The sequence below is a fragment of the Antedon bifida genome, chromosome 3, assembly GCF_963402885.1.
Source record: "Antedon bifida chromosome 3, ecAntBifi1.1, whole genome shotgun sequence".
In the NCBI taxonomy this organism is placed as follows: domain Eukaryota; kingdom Metazoa; phylum Echinodermata; class Crinoidea; order Comatulida; family Antedonidae; genus Antedon; species Antedon bifida.
Window position 1 is genome coordinate 1730833 of NC_136228.1, and position 22633 is coordinate 1753465.

Genomic DNA, 22633 nt, shown 5'->3' on the forward strand with positions numbered 1-22633 from the left:
GGAAGTGTCACTAGAGCAGCAGACGACAGACAGAGCGCACGTACTTAGTGTGTGTGGTGGTGCCAAGTTGTTGATTTTACTAAGCTGTGTTTTCAAGGTATAGGCCTAATTTTATTTATATGAGTTTATATTAAGTTTACTAGACTATATTATATTACATATTAATAATCAAATATTAAAAGACAAATGGAAATAGCAGAGAATTGTGTTTAGGCCAACCCCATTGTAGGTTCTTACTTCACTACTAGCTAGCCTTTGTCGGCAGACATACACGGACAGACAGTATGTCATTGAAAAGGTGCTGACTGATGATAAGGCATATATGCTAGGCTTGCACAATGAGAATGTCATTTATTATTTGCCCAATATCAGTTCAAATATACTTGATCATATGGTAAGTTTTCTCTTAGTGTTTATTTTAATTTATCAAATGTTGGTAAGAAAGATTCATTACAGTTTCTGTTCATTTATTTGCAGACATACTTAGACATGGGAACCTTTCTAGGTCACGCAGCTCCAGGTTCCTTTTTCTTCTGTTTTTCGGTTTTCTGGATCATTCAGTTATCGTACCATGAAAATGGTCCGTCTCAACACAACAAGAGCGCACTAATGCGCCGAATTGGCAGACTGCCTATCGAAGGCATTGTTATTGTTATTTTTGGCATTGTGGGAGTTATAGGAGAAATGAGCTATCCAAGTAACAAGTTAGTACTCATAGGATCAGATGGCGAGTTTCACAGCTCTGTGGAGTGGCAACACTCCACTATGTATACGTATTTCGCCCTCTACGGCTTGATTATGGCCTTAGGAAGATCATTCCTTCCGTCGCTTAAAAGTTACGAAAAAATATTTGGTGCATTAGCCTTTTTCATTGAAGGTTTGTTGTTCTATTATCATGTGCATCATCGCGAAGAACTTGACGTGCACATTCACATATTGTTGGTTCTCGCAATTTTCGGTTGTTTCGCTAGCGTTCTCGGAGAAGTTTTCAGCAATGAAAACAGAACTTTCGTTCTAATGCGAATATTGTTCACAATGTTACAAGGAACGTGGTTTTGGATGGTCGGTATTGTTTTGTACAATCCGCCATCAGGAGAACCATGGGACCAAGACGATCATAAAAACGTGATGTTCGTAACAGTGGCGTTCACGTGGCATCTTTTAATTGATATGTTTCTTCTTCTTGCCATATATGGTATTGTCGCACTTGTGTTTCGTTCATTTTCATCAAACAAAACAAAATATGCAGCGATGAGGAACTCTAACCATAATGATGTGTCTATGCAACTCATCACAAAAGACAATGACGATGCTGATGAGTGTTTTGACAGTGAATGAATGGGGACAATATCTGATGACCTTTTAAAATGTCACTCAAGAAATACTAAGCCAAATCACCGTCTAGAACTAAGACTATAAATCGTAAAACCATGTTTTACAGTATTCCAAGTTGTTGTTGTTGTTGTGGCACAGTGGTAAAATCATGGGCTTCCAATCAATGGTTGTAGGTTCGAGCCATTGATTGTCAATTTCTTACATGGCACCAAGATTTTGTTTTTGTTGTTATAGCCCTTAGCACCTGTTTACCTGATTAACACAGACTAGTTACTTCCTGAATATGGACTTCCGAGATACCTTTTTTGTTTAAAATGGTACTTTTTAAATACATTTTTTTAATTATTCACAATTTACAAAAAATATTGTATACTTCTTGATGTTTACCTTTCTTCTCATGTTTTTAATATTCTCAACCTTGCTACATTTGAAACATTAAAATACAAAATGGCTAAACTCATTGATAGTCTGAGGTACACATACCTTGGTTGTTTGTTGAAATAGCAAAATAGTGTTTAAAAGTTTTTAATGTTTTATAAGTTTACCAAAGGTCAGACATCAATGGGTATTTTCATATTGTAAAGTTTTGCATGGTGAACAATTATAATAGCATATTGTTATAGCATATTGGTGACTTTAGAATATACTTGGATTAGCTTGGAGTGGGAGGCTCCATGGTACTAATATAATATTCTTATGCAGGCCTGTACGCATCGTTTTATTCTACCTTTTTCTAAGCAATTTCCACCTAAAACTAAAGGACAAAAAAAACAACCGAATTGACCAATGAAGACAGTTCGGATACTGTAATCCATCACTTGTGATTGGTCAAGTTACTTACGTTGCGCTTACGGCATTGCGTCATAGTGGGAATCAAGCTTTAAAGCAAGCTCAGTACAGGAGTGTCTCATGATACTGTATTTTATATTTTAATTACAATTTTTATCAAAGAAAAATAATATCTATTATATTGTATTGTAGATATGTATCTTAGCTTGATTGGTGTATGTTATATAAGTATCAATATGTGTAACTTGAATTTGTACATAACTGCCATCTAAACTTGATAACAGAAGGATGGCCATGAACCATCCCAAATTTTATTTTTTAACTTCCGGAGTCTAGAAGATAAAAAGATAATGCCCAATATATTTAACTAGATTATTATTTATATTTATCAACTTTTAAAATCCACCTTTGATCATTGTTATTCTCAAACCTTCTCACCTATATGTTTCCACCTTTTAAATTATGTATTTATTTTAAAATGAATAGGTGTGTGTGACTATAGTATCTATTATTAAAACCCACATGTGGTAGATATATTTATGTATTAATTTTTCATACACTAGACAATATGTTTTTTATGTTAATTAGATCTGTTTTGTTGTTCGTAGTCGAATATTCTATACAACGTCAATGATATGTTTATTCATTTATTCAACTACTGTACAATACAGTACCTATTCTTTATTGTATACTGAATGAATTGGACATTGAAATTGATTGGTTGTATGAATGAGGTCTTATAGAGAAATATAATTTATGATGCTTGGCTGCCAATCCAAGGGTCCGGGGTTCAAGTCCTGTCATATATCAGGATTTTTTCAAATGACAAATTACAACTGTTTTTCTTTATCCTTTAAGAAGGATAGTAAATGAATTCGCTTATGGTTATCCTTGACAGTGTGCCTAAATATAGAGAAATAAAGATTTATTTTGAAGGGTGTTAAGGGGAAAGGTGGTAGTTAAACAAGCATTTATCTGTCCCATTATTGGGGTGTAATTATTTCATTTGTGGGGTGTGGTAATTTGATCGTAGTGCTTATTCAGAATTAAGTATTTCGGATTGGTGAGTAACTAACTTTATGCTCTTTGTAAATAAATGTTTTTTGTAAAAAACACCTTTTATGGTTAAAACACATTGTGTAATTAATTTAAATTTTGCTGTACTGTAAATCAACAATATTCGAGTATATTAGAGTATCTAAAATAATAAAATATTATATAGAAACGTATAAATTATATATATTACACAAACTGGCATATGATATATATTCTTAAACTGCAAATATAGATTTTATAGCATACAGTAAAACTTAACAGAGGCTGATAAATGTTTAAGAGTTAGTGTAATTATTATAATCATGTTAAGAGCTGTAAAGGAGAATAGTCAGTTATGCAATATGTGTGTGTTATCCCCATCACAATATCCCTAATTAACTTTAGCTTTTAATGAAAGTATACACAGTGTACATTACCATATGGATAAACCATTGGGAATTCAGATAGGCTTTTATACACATTTGCCTTTGGTTAATATTGTCTATATAATACAAAATCATCTATAGTACTTCACATGTTGTTTATTTATCCAAATATAATTTTCAAAAGATAAAATAACAACATTTTATAAAAGAAGACTTGTGAAATTAAACTGTACAGTTATAGTACATGATTACTGTAGCTGATTTATAATGAAGGTTGTATACAGTAGAGCCTCTATTAAGGGGACACCTTCAGGACATAGTGTACCTTAATAGGATGTCTATGAATGAGGGTTAGCCTGTAATGATAACACTTATACTGTTCCCTTTGTTTCACAGAAGTGTATTGTGTACCCTTAACATGGATGTCCCAACTGAGTGGTTAAGGACTTTTAATTGCTAATCGCAAATGTCATTAAGTGTTGGAAAATCCAACGTTTTTACAAATGTTATGTTTTAGAGCCCCTCTTTTTTAATTAAAAAGAATTTAATTTTAAAATATCATATATAATATTTGATATTCCAAACAAACTGACATAAACACTCATTCTGTAAGTACAACTAAACCAAAATTGAAATTAATTAAAGTAAAGCTCTGTCCACACTATCAAACTTTATGTGAAAATAAAATGTGATGTGCCCATATATGGACATGATGATGTCATATCACTACCATATTTGGGAATATCACTACCATATTTGGGAACATCACACTTGTTTGATAGTGTAGACAGAGCTTTAGAGTATAATAATTGTTTATTACAACTCATTGATCATACACAATTTATATTGCGCCTTATCAAAAAATTATAAATTAAATTATATCACTCTAGTATGATCAATCGAATGTTCATTATGAAGTCTTAATTATTCTCAGGTGAAATTTATTTAACTTTTGATATTTTCATTCATTTTTTTATTCATATTCAGTTTATGTCATAAGTTAGGTTTTGGTGCTATTAATTTAATAACATATATTTTGATATTTTGCTAACATTATTTTACATGTTTTATTGTATCATTATTTTGTATGTTAAAATATGTTTGTTTTTAATGTGTTTTTAAGATTATTTAAATTTTGTGATATGGCTTTTATCATTATAGTAAATATAGTTTGTGTACTATTATTAAATATTGTATTTTATTAGGGGTACATCAACATAATAAAAAATAACTAAATACAAAAACAACATTTAGTTATATTATATCTGGGATGATCCATGTGCATTTATATGATACTGTATTATCAGCCTGTTGGCAATGATGAAGTATATCATCAATACAAATTCCCTAAAGAGGCCTTGTAATATATTTGATTATTAATATATTAGTAGCAAGATGGAGACATAATTGTGGTTAAGGGTATTTTGGAATAACGGGACATTTTGTGTTGATTAATGTTATTAGAACAGTAATTGTAAATATTTCTTGCTAGAACCAAAAGGTTAACAAGCATGTTATTGCAAAGGGGATTATATTTTGATAGCTAGATTATAAAATATATAGATTTTTTCTAACATACAGGTAATTTATATATCTGATTTCTGTATACTGAATGTGGTGTTATGTGTGATTAAAATTATTGTTGTTTATCAGTAATGAGGTGTTTTTTTAAAGCATTTTCCAGAATAGTTGAAATCGTTACAAATGAAAACTGGTAGCTTGAATACATAAGATACATATGATTTGTATGGTGTATGTAGTCATTTTGAATACCTAATCATCATGAGGCAGCATAATTATCAAAATAATGGGGGAAAAATAACGAAATCTACCACTTTTCTAAGCTTTTAAAGATAGAGATACTATTCATGTAAAATAGTCGTTTTAGTCATTAATTACGGTATTATTATATTACACCTCAATTAATTTTCAAATATGATTGAAATTCTATATTGACTTGAAGTTGAGTATGAAATTTATGATTTAGTATGTACAACTGGTATAATTAGTTTGGTATTATAAGAATACACAATACAGTATGTTTGAGTATACATAAACCCGCATAATTATTACTTGCGTTTTTACAATCTGTCGAGCTCCGTTAAATAAGCCCGTAAATCATTCCTTTAATTGTTTATTTTTTGTCTAAACATGTGTTAATGGACGAATCTGAAAAGGGAAAACCCCTAATCTTCCTATGAATAGCGCCACCACATCGTTACTGTTGCTAACTAAGCCGGATGTTTTGTTGTGCTTCATTGAACCGTGACGAAACAGAGAATCATATTACAGTTTACCTGCCGAAACAAACTTTTTCATTCTTTCCTGTTTGTTTGTTGGCAAATAGAAGAAAACAACGGGTCGCAAATACATAGCTAAGTTCCAGGAACTGAGCCGAGCCTGATTCAACGCTCAAATAGTCACCAGCTCGGTTCGGAAGAAGCGGAGAGCCTCCTTCCTCCTATTTGTGCAAACATTTACAACACACGACACGACACCAGCAAAGGCTCTCTCTGTGCTGCTGAGCAGACAGATAAAAAATGTCGTCTGATTTGTTGTTGTTATCACCTGTTGATAGTTCAACAGGACAACAATCTAAGCTACCGTTTTTACCGGCTGTTCCACCGAAAATGCCAAAAGAACTTTTGTCATACACAATGTAAGAAAACGCATATATAGGCCTAGCCTAGGGCCTAATTGTTTTTAAACTTATTCTTGACAAGATTCTTGTAGGATATGGATGGTTAGTCAGTAGGCTAGGGCTAGTTTTGAATATTATTATCTAGGCCTCTATGCCTAGGTATCTACAGGGCTTCCAGAATGTCATAATCTAGCCCTATCTATGCCTAGGCCTAGAGAGTAGTAGACTTCTTTCGGTAACACAACACATGAATGAACATTCTTTAATCCTTGAATATATAGTATATAAATGAGTTTTACCTTTTGTGCATTTGTCTGAAATAAATGTTATACCTAAAAGACTGTAAGCTTTCTAAATAATTGTTGTTTTCATTTATTTCAGAGCATTTCAAGATGCACCTTTAACAGCTCTCCGTGGTGTGGTTGTTGACGGCAGACAACCACCAAGAGTGAGTTATATTTGACCCTCTTACATCAACAAGGGAACGTTGAATAAATAGGCTTTAAATACAGTACCTGTTTGAATCATGCTCATATCGCCCCTACATTTTGAATTGTACTAGATAATGAATTGGAATGATACCCCTTTCTTAAGCTGTTGGGTTTCAATAAATATTATACACTATTATGCTGTGCCAAGTTGACAGTAACCCCTCCTCATAATGCTGGTAGGAATTGAGCCCACAATGAGTCCAGATCACTAATCTTGAACCACAGCTCTAGACGACTGAGCTGCATATTCCAACTTTAAACTTGCTGGTCTAGTGTAAATTCCAGGCTAGTGACTTGGAGTTCATTGGTTTGAGTCCACCCCAGAATTGCATATTTGTCAATGAACTTTACATTCAGTACAATTATTTAGGGCAAAACATCCCACACTGATATACTTACACACAACAAGTGTTTGTTTGTAATAGTTGCCAGTTATTTAAATTAAAGAGTAACTCAATCCATCACAGTACGTTACACATACTGCATTTATGGTTGCGTTACACTAGTTATACATTTCTAGTTTGTATTATATGTTGGAAGTATTCTACTATAGGCCCTAAATATCTAAACTTGCATTGTTCACTATATCTCGCTCAAAAAGTAACATATCTTTTTCTCCTTTAGCTTCAGGTATCCCCAAGATCTCGTGTACGATCTCAGGTTGGTTGCACAAACCGCTGGAGATTGCCAGAATCACTCGGAGGGGACTTGCTAGGCACAGCTCAAGCTCTGAAGTCATTAAACGAACACTACAGTCAAAGTATTATGGCTGTTATGACAGGTATGAATTTTTGTCCTTTGTCATTACTCATTTTAATGCTAAATCTTTTTGATTTTAGTAACCTTTCTTACATTTCGTTTTGAAGCTGATAATCCTGCCACCAGTTTAAATGTAAATACTCAAGATCATTTAAACCAACAAGATTTACATCGGAGGCCCTGTACTTCTCCAAGGAAAGAATCAAAACATAAAGATCCCCCTGATGTCAATAAAAGACACCTAACAACAGCTCCTGGAAGACTCTCTGTAGGCAGGTAATTATCTTTCGGCCTAGCCTTTTGTTGCTAGACTCATATTACTTAATAGGGGCGTCCCCTGAATATGGATTGGGCCCAAAAAAGGGTTTGTACTCTACAGTATTACCATTGATTTCTGTCATCTTATGCATAACTTCAACCTGCCAACACTTTTAATATTTAAACATGGGGTTCTACTGCATACAGTATACCATTCATTGTCATTACATTTATCATCAGCAGCTGCCATCCTATCAAGAAGTATCAACCAACATCTGCCAGAAGTCCGACACCACTTGACATCTTCCATTATCATTCATACCCAGTTAAGAATCTACTTGGACCAGGTTAGTTGCATCACTGCAAACATCAATAAATGTCATTTCTTAGTTTAATATGCAATAGACACTCTCTGTGGGAGAGATACTGTAAGCACTATTCAATAGTGCTATTCAATAGGCACATTTTACTGGTTTTTTACAAGCTTCTCAAGCAAAAGATCTACTCCCTCTTGTAAGATAGAAACACAGAGGACTAGTCGAATAAGCCTAATTGGTTTGCATAAGTAAAAATATACTTTCTCTGATTGGAGTCGAACCCACAATTTCCAGACCACTAGTCTTGAACTATACCACTAGACCACTTGTTTAATTATTTAAAATGTTGTATTTTACTTTCACATAAACTTTTCAGACATTCTTCTTGAATGTTTGAATTCAAACTGGGAGCTGCATCGACCATACATCCAGAAGTCGGGAACGCTTACAACCCTCTTACAACAAGCAAGCCAAGAACCCAAGAAGGAGCTTTACTACAGAGACCCCATGTGTGCTACTCTCGACCAGTACATCAATAAAAGTCAATACTACAGTAATGAGTACCAAGAGATGAGTCGACGGCTTAGCATGACTGATTCAACGCCGCAAAACAAACAAAAACGAGACAAAGATCATCCAGGACACACTACTCCAGCTAGGAGAAGTATAGTGACAAAGTTGAAACTGAAGGTGACAGATGTGTTTGTGACAAAAGAGGGTGAGATACTGTATTAATCATATTTAAGTTTAATAGCAGGATTTGTACTGTAGATAGACCTCTAAGCTAGTTGTTGCCCAACCTTCCCTGGGCCCTTCAGCACTGACTCTGCTGTACACAACAGCTTTATTCCCAATACAACCAGTAGCCAGTCCCATACTCGTGTACTAGGCTACACAGGTGTTTTAATACACTATGGTATACATCATGTACATATGTATGGCTCTGTAAATCAAAAAACATATTACTGAAAGACAACACTGCTGTGGGTATCAGTAGCTGGATCTTTTAAGATCCAGCTAAAAAAAAAAAAATGAAAAGGTAAAAAATCAAAAAAATAAAGTAAAACAGCCAGAAAAAATAGTGCAGAGCTTTTGGGTGACACTAACCCTTCCTCCTGTCAAACACAGTATCTTCCTAATATATTTCATCATTAGAGTTCATATCCTTGCCAGATCTAATCTTTTATTATTGCATTGTATAACTTTGTTTTCTTTTTCATAGCTCTGGCAGTGGCATTGGGAAACTTATACCATGATAAACTTGAAGTGAATAACTGCAGTATTGTCAGTGTACTGGCCTGTGCATCAATGCTACAGTTTGAAGATTTAATCAAACGGTATGTTAAGCTCTGTCTACACTAGTGTGAAACTTGTGGAATCTGTGTTCATGAATACTGAAAGGGAACTGAATTCCTCTGGCTGGCTAAGAGCCTGTGTTCCCCTCTTACCCAGTGGTGGTAGGCCTACAGTTCTGATGTTTGAGTTATAAAGTCCTAGTATCTCTGTCTACACTATCAAACTTTATGCGACAACAAAATCTGACATGATGATATTTATCACTACCATATTTGTGCACACCATAATTTTGGGGTAAAACTATTTTGATAGTGTAGACAGAGCTTGATCTATTTTTATACCAAAGAGGTTTGTTTTTAAATTAAAAGGAACCTGTAATTAAAGTCCAAGAGGCTACAATTATATTACTGTATTTTTTATTTTACTTTTTTTTTATAGATGTGAACATTTGATGCTTGGAAGTATACATTCTGAGACTGTCTGCTCTTATCACTACGCTGGCGTGAAGGTAAATTTCTCACAGTTATTGTTCATTATTTGTTAACATTATTTTCTAGGTGTAAATAAGATTCATAACACAAATACTAGTTGTCAATCAATTATTCTAGGGGTAATTGACTAAACACATGATTTAACAGAGAACTAGTATTATGCAATACATCGTCAGAAAACTCCTATGGCACGCCAATTATGACAAAACCAATAAATACAACCACTTTTTTAGCGTATTTAGTAAATGTAAAAGATATTTACATTGTTGATATACAGTTTGCGGTACGCCACGTATATTAGTTCTGAAAAGAACTGTTGAGTTTCTCAACGTTTCAATCAATATGCCTTGATCGTCCTCAGGAGAGAGATATTTACATTGTATTTCTTTTTGTAGTACAAGGTTGGCAGTGTTACAGCATGTGAACGTTGGTTAGAACTTAATTTAATCCCATCAGTAAGTATAGCCTTATCTCTTTTATTCCTTTTTGTTGGTTAGTACAGCGGATGCTTTTAGATTCTCAGAAGTCTAATTAGCCCTGACATGCTCTCATCTTACAAATACAATGCCTGAATAATGTTTGAGAACTTTTCTAATATTGAATATTGATTTCATTTTTTTCCACCAGTTGTCTGTTCAGATTCACCTAAGAGAGTTGCCACTGATTCTTCTACAGAGATTACTGAAGTCCAGCAGGTAGAGTATTCTTTTAATTATTTAATTATTTTTAAAATAAAATTTAATGACAAAAAATATCAACGTTTCAGAACCATCATGGAACCAATGAACAAATGGGTAAAATTAACAACTATAAAACATACAAAGAACCAAACCATTGGTGATCTTTTTTGTCATTAAATTTTATTTTAAAGTTATATAGTAAACATCTCCTTAATTTGTATTTAATTATTATTAATTAATTTTATTTTTTTCTTGGTTGTTTTTAAACTTCAGTACATTAAATTATTTCAACTAACAATTGTAGTCTTTTTTGTGACTAGAATCTGAGTGAAATTAATCATATTTTTGGTTCGACACTTTCTAGTTACAAATGCATATTACATTTACTTACACAATATTATTATGTTTACAAATGATGTTTTTGTTATTCTAGACTGTTTGTTTATAATGAATATTATGTGTACAAGTTGCTGTGTTATTGGATATTTCTTCAACATCATCCACACATTATGCTGATGCCCTCACACAGTACAATCGTAACTTACTTCAATAGGTTAGTAAAATAGGTTAAAAACCAATGAGGGTGCTCTCAGCTACAACCTGTGAAAAAAATCCCTTTTATCCGATATTGTCCAGACTATACTATACGAGTTAGTAGATTAGTAATTTTAAGTAAACATACAATAAGCGTGTTGATGTTTTTTAAACAAAATCATCCTTACGAAAAACTGTAAGGTCTATTGATAAATTTGAAATATGAAAATGCATGCGTAATTGGTTATCACCTTGACTTAATTTAACCAAAATGTTGGAGAATCGTGTGGGCTGCACATCCCAATGTTTCTGCATGCGCACAATTACAATGTAATTCATTGCCAGGTCATTGCACTCTATATTTTTATGTCTCAGACATACCACATTTCATGAGTTTTACCAAAGAGAAATTGTTTTTGAAAAAATTGTTTTTAAAAAGTTTTTAATAAGAACAATTTTATAAATTTATTCAGTTTACCAAAAAACTGCTCCTTCATTGAACGTGAGGATGGACAGGCATATGCTGGCCTGTTCTTGTCACTGCGAATGCACGGTATCACCGACACCCGTAACCTGGACGATATGGTGCGCATGAATGTGGTACCACAGCCCTGGGTACTGAAGATGTTAAGCCAACACTACCAAGCCTTACAAGGGGGTGGTGATATGTCGTTAATGCTTAACTTTAATAATGACGCTATTAGAGCTGGTTTCATAATTGAACAGGTAAGAGATACTTTATTTATTCATTTATAAATCGTTTTACGTAAAAAGTTCTTTTTAATCTATGAATGATGGTTAAATGTGTTCATATAAAACCTAAATAAATCACCGTCATTTGATTGGACCATTGTGGGTAACATAGTGTGCAATAGTATGCACTTTTTAAAGGTCACCTTGTGGAAACATAACCGTTCATCATTCACTTCATGCCATTATTTGTACCATTCCACTCATAAACATTTATTATTTGTATAATAATTTAATATTTTTTGTTGTATTAATGGGGAGTCACCTTGATTGATTGTTTGCTATTGCTTGTCTTTTTTCAGGAACCTAGGTACCACACAGAGGTCATTTCATTATATGGGTTTCATTTTGAGTTGAAAGCTCATAGGCTTGGAAAAGAACACACATATCAATTCTACATGCAGGTACATTTTTAATATTGAGTATAAAGGCCAATTTTTCACAGACAATAACGGTAAACCGCGTAACTTGTCTATCGAAAACCTTCGTCTGCTTCACGTTGTGTATAAATAGTCCTAAGGAATAACATAGATTCCATTCCATTTTTATTACCGTTACCACTCATCTGTGTAAATTGGCCTTTATGATGAAAATTATATTGTGAACTGTTATATAACCCGGAATATTTTTGATGTCATACATTTTTTTAGAGGTAAATTAATTCTCATTGTTATCCTCAGCGTCTGAAGCCTCACGATCCAACGCTGTCTTTCAAAGCATGTGAACGTCAAACATTCTCGATGCGACAAGATCGTGAAGTTCGCTACAGCATCCGCACTCAATCCAAGATTGACGGCAATGACTACATGTTTAACACAGGCATCCTCAGTAAGAAGTTTGGTCTCGGCTCGAAGACTAGTCGCAGTGAAATTCTGACTCTAGAGGGCTTATCTCTGCCTATATACGTCACATTTTCCCTGTTGTTCCCACCATCTTAAGATAATTTATTGTATAATTACGCAAGTGTAAATCCACCATGTTCTGTAATATTAAAAATGTGATGCTAATGTAATATTAAAAGTATTATTGCTATATCTATTTTTATTAATGTGTTCTATAAGCAGCTGCAGTGTTTTAAAATTTTGCAATAAATGTAAATATATATATATATATAATTTTTAATTTCAATTTGAGGAAAGGCAGACTTTTCTCTCTAAGATCCATGGCAGCGACAGGACAGGACCTACAATGATCAGCTGATGATCATGTGCATTTTATATACACTGAACCTATGGCTTAACAGCCTATCCAAAGGATGAGGCAACGAGAGTAAAACATAACGCTTAAGATATATACAAGATGGAAGGAACCAGGCAGGTTTTGTGCCCTTTCACATGTCAGTCTAATTCCTTACCACCATTGCAAGAATAAGCTGTAATACTGATTTTGCAAGAGACCATGTTCTGAAACACAATAGCTAACATTTTTTGCTAGATATGTTTATAATACATTTAAGAATTATGCTTTTATGTGTGTGCTTTTAAATACAATGCTATTTGTAATATCTATATATTTTTTTATTTGAATTTTATAATGATGTTTTCAACTGCCAAATTATTGAAAGAGGTGCGCTGTAAATTGCCTAATATCAATAGTAGTATTCACATCAAAATATGTCAAGTTCATTTTGCTATTGTGGTTCAATGAGGGTAATGTTACTGTACAATGCATTCATGTATAAAGCTCTGTCTACACTATCAAACTTTATGTGACAAAAAAATGTGATATGCCTACACAATGACTTTATATCACTACCGTATTTGGGCACATCACATTTTTTCAAATTAGTTTGATAGTGCAGACAGAGCTTTATTTTACTTTAGTTTATAAGCTAAAAATATTACAGTATGTGAACCTAAATACTATTGTATTGCTATTACAGTTGAATAAAACTTGATATTTTTTTGCAACCTCTGTGTTTTCAACCCATTTTGTTTGAAAATTGATTGTAAAAGAGAACAAATCATAGTGTTTGCAAAATTTCCATTCAATTATTTTTTAACTTTTTCTCCAAATGTTTTCCAAAACTATATGATGGATTGAAAAAAAAAGTTTTTTTCTGCTTCTTAAATTTCTGTGTACAAGTCATTCTGACTAAGTAAGTGAATTAAAACAAATGAAAAACAACAAAATTCAGTTACGCATTCAAATTTTATTTAAATATTTTCTATATTATTATTTATGGAAGTAATTATTTTCATTCATACTCCCAAGAAAATAAAAATTCCTTTATTTACAGAGTAACCAATTGTGCGAAGAACATTATTGGAAGTGTATTTCTATTCTAATCTTATTATCCACCATTATTTCTTCTTTAGGTTTTTAATTTACTCTACATAACTAATCAATTGGTTGTAGAGTTATCTTATATCTTATTATATCATGATACTGCATAAGAATTATCAGCCACTTGGACGCAACGGAAAGAAGTAAGCACGGCACGAGTAATTTGACCAGTCGTGACACGATGGATCATTCTAACTGTCACTTGTGATTGGTTAACTCACTTTTGCGTTGTACTATAAATATGTTGTTTTGTGCAACCAATCCTCGGGTCCAGACTGAACCAGAAATCTGAATTTCTAACCTTGTAAATTATAACTTTTATATGTTATCTTACTGCTTTTATATTACAAGTACAGTATTATAATTATATTACATTTATATGTTTAAATTGCGTATTCTTAAAACTATACTGTAACGATTATGAAATCACTCGGTCATAACAATTCTGCTTTGTGCAATCTTTGACACCATAACAGTCACATGATACTGTGATGTCAGTAGTTTTGGACTCCAACCCATATATTTATTTATTCCTATTAAGTTTAAGCCACATCATTTATTCCAATAATATAATATTATATATTGATTTATTACATAATAACTTAAGTTAATTTATTGATACTTAATTACTAGTACTTTTACTTAATTTAACGAATCAGACCCCTTAATTGGAAAGACATAGAAAAAGCACACTGGTGAATTATGCCTTGCACCATAATATTAAGTATAAATATTATTTCAATCCACCAATTCTCTATTATTGTTATATTATAAGTTGCCTGCTACAAAAAATGTTACAAGGTTGTATTAAAATTGTGTATGTACCATACTTGGTTTAATCAATAACTTACCTAAAAGAGTTCCTTTTTGGAATTAATAACCATCCAATCTCCTTTTTAGATCTTCAAAGGTAATCTAGGTGATTGGCTGGATATTGCCATTAAAAATTCTTGGTTTCCATATGGATGCAACTCAAGTGAGTTGACCAATCACAAGCAACAGTTGCGATCATTCATTGCGTCGTGATTGGTCAAATTACTTGACACACGCTTACGTCCTTGCGTTGCATCCAAGTGGGAACCAACCAGATAAGATTCACTTAATCTATCATTTGAATAAGCCCCAACCCTCAATTGTATTTTTTTTCCAAGTATAATATTATATCAAGTAATTATATTATCTTTTTATAGGAGTGAGGCATACACTAGAAAGGTTGTTTTTGATTGGAGGGAGTTTTAAAATAGCATTTACTAAAATGATTTCAATATAATAATTATTTATAATTTTGCAGACATTGATCCTCGAACCAATATATTTTGCATTTCAGCCAAGCTCTCAGTTAGTTTGAGACTCAAGGTCATTGAACTTGTAGAAGGGCTTGAATTGAATGCTGATACAGCAAAGTTGATATGTTTTGATTTAGGGTTATAACAAACACCAAAGCCATCAGGAACTACAGGTCCAAAGGTCAAAGTTGAATCGGTCTTCGCAGGCACCTATGGTTGGAAAAAATAGGTTTAATAATTTGAATAGATTTTAATGGAAATAGACAAACTGTTCAACATATTGAAATGCATGTGTAAATGGGGATGAGAAAAAAAATTCCCCAACTTTTCTGCAGTTCTTTTTACCTAAAGAAGATAAAATTCTATATTGACATTCTTTTGCATAATAACAATAATATTTGGTTTTAGCGAAACAATTTTTTTTTCCATTTAAACTTTTCTGTTCACAATCCACAGTTAATTAATTGCAAGGTAAAAAAGTGGTGGAAGGTAATTTCAAAACATTTCTTTAGACAGGACATTTACTTACCTGGCTGGTTGATAATTTAAAATGTGTGCTAATATTATAGGCAGTGTCCATCATTAAGTCTGGCACATTCCAGCCCAATTCAATCGCCATTAGTTTTAAACCTAATAAATGACGATCTATGCCGTCACCAAACACAGCCTGAAATAATTAAAACGAGTGTTAAAACAATATTTGATGAAAATTTATCTGAATGAGCCCCAAAATAAATTAGTTGTGTAATGGTTCTGGTGGTAGAACGATTCTTTTCAGATAAGGATTACAAGCTCTAGGTCTAGTGTACACAAAAATATGTATTTTAAAGAACTTAGTACACCTTCGAGATGAGTAGGGGTTACCCCTGTGTACTAGTTCACACACTGGACAGATGAGAGAGCGCATAAAAAGCATTGACATGTTGTGACCCTTTGGGGTAAAGCATGCAGTGCCATGATCGTTAGAATAGCGCTATAAATATAAAGAAACTAACCATGTTTGTATATTCTTTGTGGGATTCAACAGCCTGTCTCATCAAACGAACTAATTCAGAATTCTGTACATAAAATATAACAAAAAAACGTTAAAATTAATTAACTGAAAATAGCATCAGGTTTGAAACAGTATGGCTGACTCTATTATAGTATACATGATCATATTCATCATTATTTTTTATTGTTCAATTATAAAATTTTATGAAAATGTCTTTTAAATCAATGACTTACTGATTTGTCACTGTCTGCCATTGCTCTAAGAAATAAGTCAGAGTCAGTGGAGCATGACCTAATTGTATCTGTTCTACCAAGTTGATAACGTCTTAACGAAGCACTTTCATATGTCGCACATGACTCGCCATAAATTCTGTAAAGAATGGTGTTGAATGTGTGAGGTTTACTTCATTTGTTGTGATAGCTTCTGTAACTACCCCAAATCTACAAACTATTGTAGTTGAATTTAGCTGGTAAAGTTTATGTGCATGAGTAGATGTTTGATACAGTTTATTAGTATATCCACATTGTGCAAGCAACCATACACTACTGTTAAATAACTTCAAAATAATTTTAAAAATTAAAAAGATTACTTACTTGAAATAAGCTAACTGTAGAGCAACTTGGATAAAGCCGTCTGGACTTAATTTATTTGCTTTTACAAAATCCTTGCCAAATAACTTGAATTTAAATATCTGGAGTTCTAGATCCTCAATCATACTTAAAAAAACAATATAAAAACGTTTATGAGCACAAATAAATAACACATTGATGTAGTGTCGGTCAACACAACATTTTAAGTTAAACTAAATCAATTTTATCCACCAATAAATTGTTATAGGCCTACACAATTTTGATGTTTATTATATAATTAAAATATTGTATGCATTATAAGCAATTCTAGAACATTTTAAAGCACATGGTGTTACAGAATAGTATTTATATGTCTTGGCAATTGTGTTTTTTACCTGTCGATTGATATCTTAGCATTTTCAATAGATTCTTTGACATCAGGAGTTAGGTTAAATTTCAGTCTCTTAGCTGGGGTAAGCTGATTATCAACAGGGGCCACATCTTCACATACATTATCACTGAAAAATAGAAAAAATAATTATCTTTATTAAAGTCAAATTGTTATATTATATTTAAATGTGGAAAGCTTTTTTATAGAATTTATTAGTTATTTATATACTTTTTTACATGTACATATAGTCCATTGCTGTAAATAATAATCATTGTTATAAATAATAATTTGTATAGACTTACCAATAGGTTAAGGTGTGATCAAGGAGTGTTGCAATAGGGGGACCTTCAGCTGGGGCATGTTCATATTGCAAACCGCACGCTCCATTGGGACCAACGATGAACTAAAATAGATATAAATTATTATTTACATGTGGCAGCATCTCAAACTCGTGCTATCTCGCATGCGAATCTCATTTATTACTAAAGCTCCATATTCTTGTCTCAGCCAATGAGCTTTGATTATTAAATGCTAAAATGCCAGCTGTATTTTGATTTTTAATTTTATGTAGTTAAGTTCTTCTGGGGCCCCAGACATTTCATGTTATGTTGATCTGTTGCTTTTGGGGTCCAAGGACATGATGTCGAATAAATAAATTAAATGAAAGAAATGAAAGTATGTACCAAGTACATTACTTGCATTGTATGTTTGTATGATAACGTCCATAATTTTCAAATTATATTATCATACATTTTTCTATGCAAATAGCTATTAATACCAACAGACCATGCCTATAATCTATACATTGGTGATGTCACAAAAATCTCGAGTTATCTGTAACTAACTTCAAAATGGGCTGAAATATTAAATAGCACATTCTCTGTCACTTTCTGCATTTTGTACTTCACTTTCTAAGCTCTGAAATTATTATTGTTATTTTCCCTTCATGTCTACCCACCTGTAGGGTCTTATCAGCCCATCTATTACCACTGTTAAGTTCACTGCCTCCTCCATGCAACAACTGACGACCAACTTCATTGTCAAATTCTTCTTTTGGTAGTGATGAAATCTTCTCATCCAAACACAAGACGAAAATACTACGTTGAATTTCACTAAATATTGCACGATTAGTACGATCTATCAAGGCAAAGAAGTTAATGGTTAATTATCTAGGGGAGAATAACGTTGTAAAGTGTAACATCTCAGTCCACAGTGCATTGAGACATATTGTATGCATAAGTATACAGTATACTTAAGATTATAAACAAAAGAATTCAAACCACTGTCCACTGATATAATTTCTTTATAATACTACGGAATGCTTTTGTACAGATTAGAAAAAATATATTTAATATAATTAATCAACCTACCATCATTTTTTATTATCATTTTTTAATAATCACATCCTTTCAAAGATTAGATCTAGCCTCCAGCCATGACCTACTTCTAATTAGGTTCTTCTATACTGATTTTTACAATCATGCTCTTCAACACTACTTAAGCCTTGTCTACACTATCAAATTTTATGCGACAACAAAATGTGTTGTGCCCATATATGGACATGATGATCACTATCACTACCATATTTAAGCATATCACTACCATATTTAAGCATATCACTACCATATTTGGGTACATCAAACTAGTTTGATAGTGTAGATAGAGCTTTACAGGATACTATCTATCCCATAGTGCCTTGGTAACTGTTGTTTACCTGTCAATTGATATCTTAGCATTTTCAATAGCTTCTTTCAGGAGTTAGGTCTACATTATCAAACTAGTTTGATAGTGTAGACAGAGCTTTAATTCCTAGTTTCTATTAGCACTATTCAAATGTAGAGCTTTTTGTGATTGCTTCACTTGGATTGTTTGTAGAAGAATAGTAAAAGTTGTTTTTCCATTGCCTTCTTCACCTTCAAATTAGTATACAAATATAAATGTGTACCTTTGTTCATTTGGTTGTATATCTTTCCCCATGTGTTCCTATTCTCAGCGGTAAGTATTCCAACTGGAGCACTGGTTTCTTGAGATCTGTTGACAATATCACAAAGCTGTTGATAGATCTCACTTCTTGTCAATGGTGTCCACCCATCCTTGTACACTTCTAAGGAAAAGAACTGAAAATATACACAGGAAACATAAGTTTCTTGAAAATATATAAATATAAGTGCCTTTCATGATATTGTGCACTTTTGCTAAACAGTACTTAGTGAGGTACTTTATAACACAATAGATAATACCCCCCTACTAAGGGGACACCTTTGGAACTCAACAAAGTTTTCCCTTAATAATGGTTGATTATAGTGTTAAAACATATATTGGCCCTCATTTGTTTGTGTCCCCTGAATAAGGTGTTCCTAACGAGGGGTTCTACTGTTATTGAAATAATCATATACGATACAGAAGTACATAGCTATCCTCTGAGTCAAAACCAGAAACTCTTAAACACTTAGGTCATCATACCAAGGGTATCTGGTTTACTGTAACTGATACAACATCGAGGCTTGCTGTTTCCATAAAAATTGATACAAGAAAATGTATATGTAAATTACCTTGTAATTATGAGCTACGACGATATGTTTTGGTGGATCAGGACCGTCAGCCGGGTGCGTAACAATCGAGTCCTTTCTGCTTCCTGGTATTCGGCATGATGACAATATCTTGTAGTATTGGTACATACAAAGTGGTGAACCACCTAGCTTGTCCACTGGAAGACTTTGACTATAATAACAAGGTTTATTTAGGCTTATTGATTAAAATATACTGTAGTATATAAAGTGGCACTCTTGGTGGTTAACATGCCTGCTTACCAATCCTAGGGTCCTAGGTTCAAGCCTTGGTCACAGTCCCAGGATTTGTATCATAGAGCCAAAAGTGCTACAGTACTACAGAATTCTAATACAAGACATGTATGGGTTTGTTTCCATCTTGTAATTGGTTTGTTTTGTTAATAAATAGAAAATAAGCTCACCATGGGCTAAAATCAAAGTAATTTTAAGCAAGGAGGTATAATTATGTTTATACCTCCCTGATATTAGCTTGCAACATACTGTAAATTAGTCTTCATGTATAAGCTGAAATCTTTTTAGTGGGCTTATTCTTGAATCGGTAATCTTTATAATTTTATTATTATATTTATACAGCAAACATTGTATATATTTATAAAAAAATTGGCAAATAGCCCACGAGGAATCCATGGGTCAATGGCCCAACACAGGAGTTGGTATCTCTAGTTGTCAATATAGTTGTTAATGTAAGTCTTTGTTGCAACAAACCTGATAGGTTGTAAAAACATACTTACTTATCCACCATAACTTTAAAGTCAAGAATGCCAGCAACCACTGAGGCAGCAAACTTAAGCTGGCCATCTAAATCTGTGTAACTTTGTTGTGGAAAAATTACCGCAGGACTAGAATTTATAATAACTGGTTCACGGAAGTTCAGATACGCGTGATCTAGCCACCACTGTGAAAGCTACAAAAAGTTTACAAAACATTTACTTTTAAGCTCTGTCTACACTATCAAACTAGTTTGACAAAAAAAAGTGTGATGTGCCCAAATATGGTAGTGATATGACATCATCATGTCCATATATGGGCACATCACATTTTAGATAGTGTAGGAAAGGCTTTACTATCTTTGATAAAAAAAAAGTTCATTCCAAAATTGGTACAAATTGTCAATCGGTGCATGTGAAAAGTGATTCGTTTTGGTTCTGTTATTAGGAGTAAATTATGACATTTCAATTTGTCTATGGATTTGATTAAATTTAAAGTGTTGATTACCCAGTTATCTAACTTCTTCGATCTTTCAATCAACCCCATCTGTAGTTTTTCACCAATACCACCTGGTCGTCCAAAATCATCCACAAGCTGTTGAATGTATAAGGATAAAACAACATGTAATAAAATACTATTATATTAATGAGAATTGAATAGTCATAATTTATTGCTAAGCATGTTCAGCCAAGCACGACCAGCCAAGCACGACCAGCCAAGCATGACCATCCTACAAACAGACAAGAGTGAAATTTCAATTAATTTTAGTCTTGCCTCACTACTACTATAATCCCAGATTATAATTTCTGTTGTAGAGAAGAAAAATATCCTAAACAGATGTTCAAGGCCTTAGTTATGAATATATGATATTATTATGTTATTATTAGAATGTTTTATGTATGTAATGCACAATTAATAGTGCAATACAAGTTGTTTTGCTGCCTTCTTTCTTTATAACAACATAAAAAATGTCACAATCTGAACATTTGATTTATAATTCTATATATTTTTAGATATCAATCCATGACTTTGAATCTTCTTATTATAACTTAGTACTGTAGGTTAAACATAACAGGGAAATCACATCTTCTGTCTTTGATACGCTCCTTTGTTTTTAATCCAGTATGTTATGCGCAATTTGAACGATCTGTGCAATTTGCAATTATGCAAGGATTTTCTTACGCAATTTGAAATTGTGCAAGGAACAAAGATATGTGTAGTGTTCATGGCAAACATCATACTTACTTTTTTAGTCGTATCAAAATCAAAATCTGAAAGCAGTGGTTTAACCGATAAAAGGTATCTATATAAAGTCTGTTGAAGGGGTGGCACAGGTAGCTTAGGTAAATGTCTTTGATGTATGAACATACGGCCAGTCTTAGCCTTCAATGGCATTAGGCATGCTGTTGGTTTAATAGCTTGCTTCATGGTATTCGACATTGTATACTTCACCTAAAATAAAACAAATCAAATACAATTTTCAAATCATGGATATTTTTATTGCAATAAAAAACATTAAAATGTTGCACTCTTGCTTGGTGTGGAAGGAGCTATCCACCTTTATTACTAGGTTAGGGGCCTACATAGGTTCCTACCACCATTTACTTATTTCCTAGGCCCTCTAGGTACGTAAGCCAAGTTGTTTGTAATGGTGTCCTGCCCTCGTTCCTGACCTTTCTCTAGCCTTTCTATTCTAGCTAGGCCTAGGCGAGTAGAGAGTTAGCAACAAGCAGGCTAGCCTAGCAATACCAATCAGTAAATTCAACCTTTTACACTTACCACTTGCCGTGACAGACCTATTGCCGTAGAAAACATAACTCACACGGTATTGTCCAGTTTCCGTGTCTTATTTGATAGCCTACTCTAATCTCTAACTCGTGATGTTTATCTCACTCAGCTTTACACCAACGTACCACCACACACAGCGAACGGAATATTCCTTGTTGTGTTTACACAATATATCTGGCATGGCTTGAGCACGCGCGTAGAATGTCCCTCAATCATGACGTCATAACACATGGATCGGATTTTTACTGACCTGGGAGAGGAGCTGGCACAAACTCGGGA

The 22633-nt window shown here is 33.1% G+C and overlaps 3 protein-coding genes across 4 annotated transcripts; 2 read left to right on the forward strand and 1 right to left on the reverse strand.

Moving 5' to 3' along the window:
• Positions 1-29: 29 nt before the first annotated feature.
• On the forward strand, positions 30-2022 carry LOC144838790 (transmembrane protein 45B-like). Its single transcript, XM_078694275.1, has 2 exons — positions 30-97; positions 478-2022. The coding sequence occupies exon 2, from the start codon at positions 490-492 to the stop codon at positions 1336-1338; it is 849 nt and encodes a 282-aa protein (XP_078550401.1). The 5' UTR covers positions 30-97; positions 478-489; the 3' UTR covers positions 1339-2022.
• A 3847-nt stretch (positions 2023-5869) lies between these two features.
• Positions 5870-13678, forward strand: LOC144838778 (BTB/POZ domain-containing protein 16-like). 2 transcript variants are annotated; one of them, XM_078694255.1, is made up of 14 exons: positions 5870-6204; positions 6568-6634; positions 7302-7458; positions 7544-7712; positions 7935-8041; positions 8388-8729; positions 9234-9348; positions 9746-9815; positions 10194-10253; positions 10426-10493; positions 10912-11031; positions 11486-11738; positions 12065-12166; positions 12443-13678. In XM_078694255.1, exons 1-14 carry the CDS (start codon positions 6086-6088, stop codon positions 12698-12700), a joined length of 2007 nt encoding a protein of 668 aa, XP_078550381.1. In that variant the 5' UTR covers positions 5870-6085; the 3' UTR covers positions 12701-13678. The 2 variants fall into 2 exon arrangements, with proteins under 2 accessions (XP_078550381.1, XP_078550382.1); XM_078694256.1 differs by having other exon boundaries at positions 7938-8041.
• Positions 13679-13894: 216 nt separating this feature from the next.
• Positions 13895-22495, reverse strand: LOC144838779 (carnitine O-acetyltransferase-like). Its single transcript, XM_078694257.1, has 14 exons — positions 22346-22495; positions 21812-22018; positions 21074-21160; positions 20590-20762; positions 19841-20009; positions 19234-19405; positions 18247-18425; positions 17591-17691; positions 17293-17415; positions 16922-17044; positions 16562-16697; positions 16330-16392; positions 15864-16001; positions 13895-15544 (listed from the first exon to the last, which is right to left on the reverse strand). The coding sequence occupies exons 1-14, from the start codon at positions 22379-22381 to the stop codon at positions 15326-15328; spliced, it is 1926 nt and encodes a 641-aa protein (XP_078550383.1). The 5' UTR covers positions 22382-22495; the 3' UTR covers positions 13895-15325.
• Between the last annotated feature and the right edge of the window lie 138 nt (positions 22496-22633).

Excerpts from the sequence above, each read along its gene's own strand:
- LOC144838790 (XM_078694275.1), top strand. The coding sequence starts at position 490 with ATGGGAACCTTTCTAGGTCACGCAGCTCCAGGTTCCTTTTTCTTCTGT.
- LOC144838778 (XM_078694255.1), top strand. The coding sequence starts at position 6,086 with ATGTCGTCTGATTTGTTGTTGTTATCACCTGTTGATAGTTCAACAGGA. Across the intron at positions 7,459-7,543 it reads TATTATGGCTGTTATGACAG|CTGATAATCCTGCCACCAGT; the intron begins GTATGAATTTTT and ends TTCGTTTTGAAG. Across the intron at positions 9,349-9,745 it reads TTTGAAGATTTAATCAAACG|ATGTGAACATTTGATGCTTG; the intron begins GTATGTTAAGCT and ends TTTTTTTTATAG.
- LOC144838779 (XM_078694257.1), bottom strand. The coding sequence starts at position 22,381 with ATGTTTTCTACGGCAATAGGTCTGTCACGGCAAGTG. Across the intron at positions 17,416-17,590 it reads GATCACACCTTAACCTATTG|TGATAATGTATGTGAAGATG; the intron begins GTAAGTCTATAC and ends TCTATTTTTCAG. Across the intron at positions 15,545-15,863 it reads TTAAATTATCAACCAGCCAG|GTGCCTGCGAAGACCGATTC; the intron begins GTAAGTAAATGT and ends TTCCAACCATAG.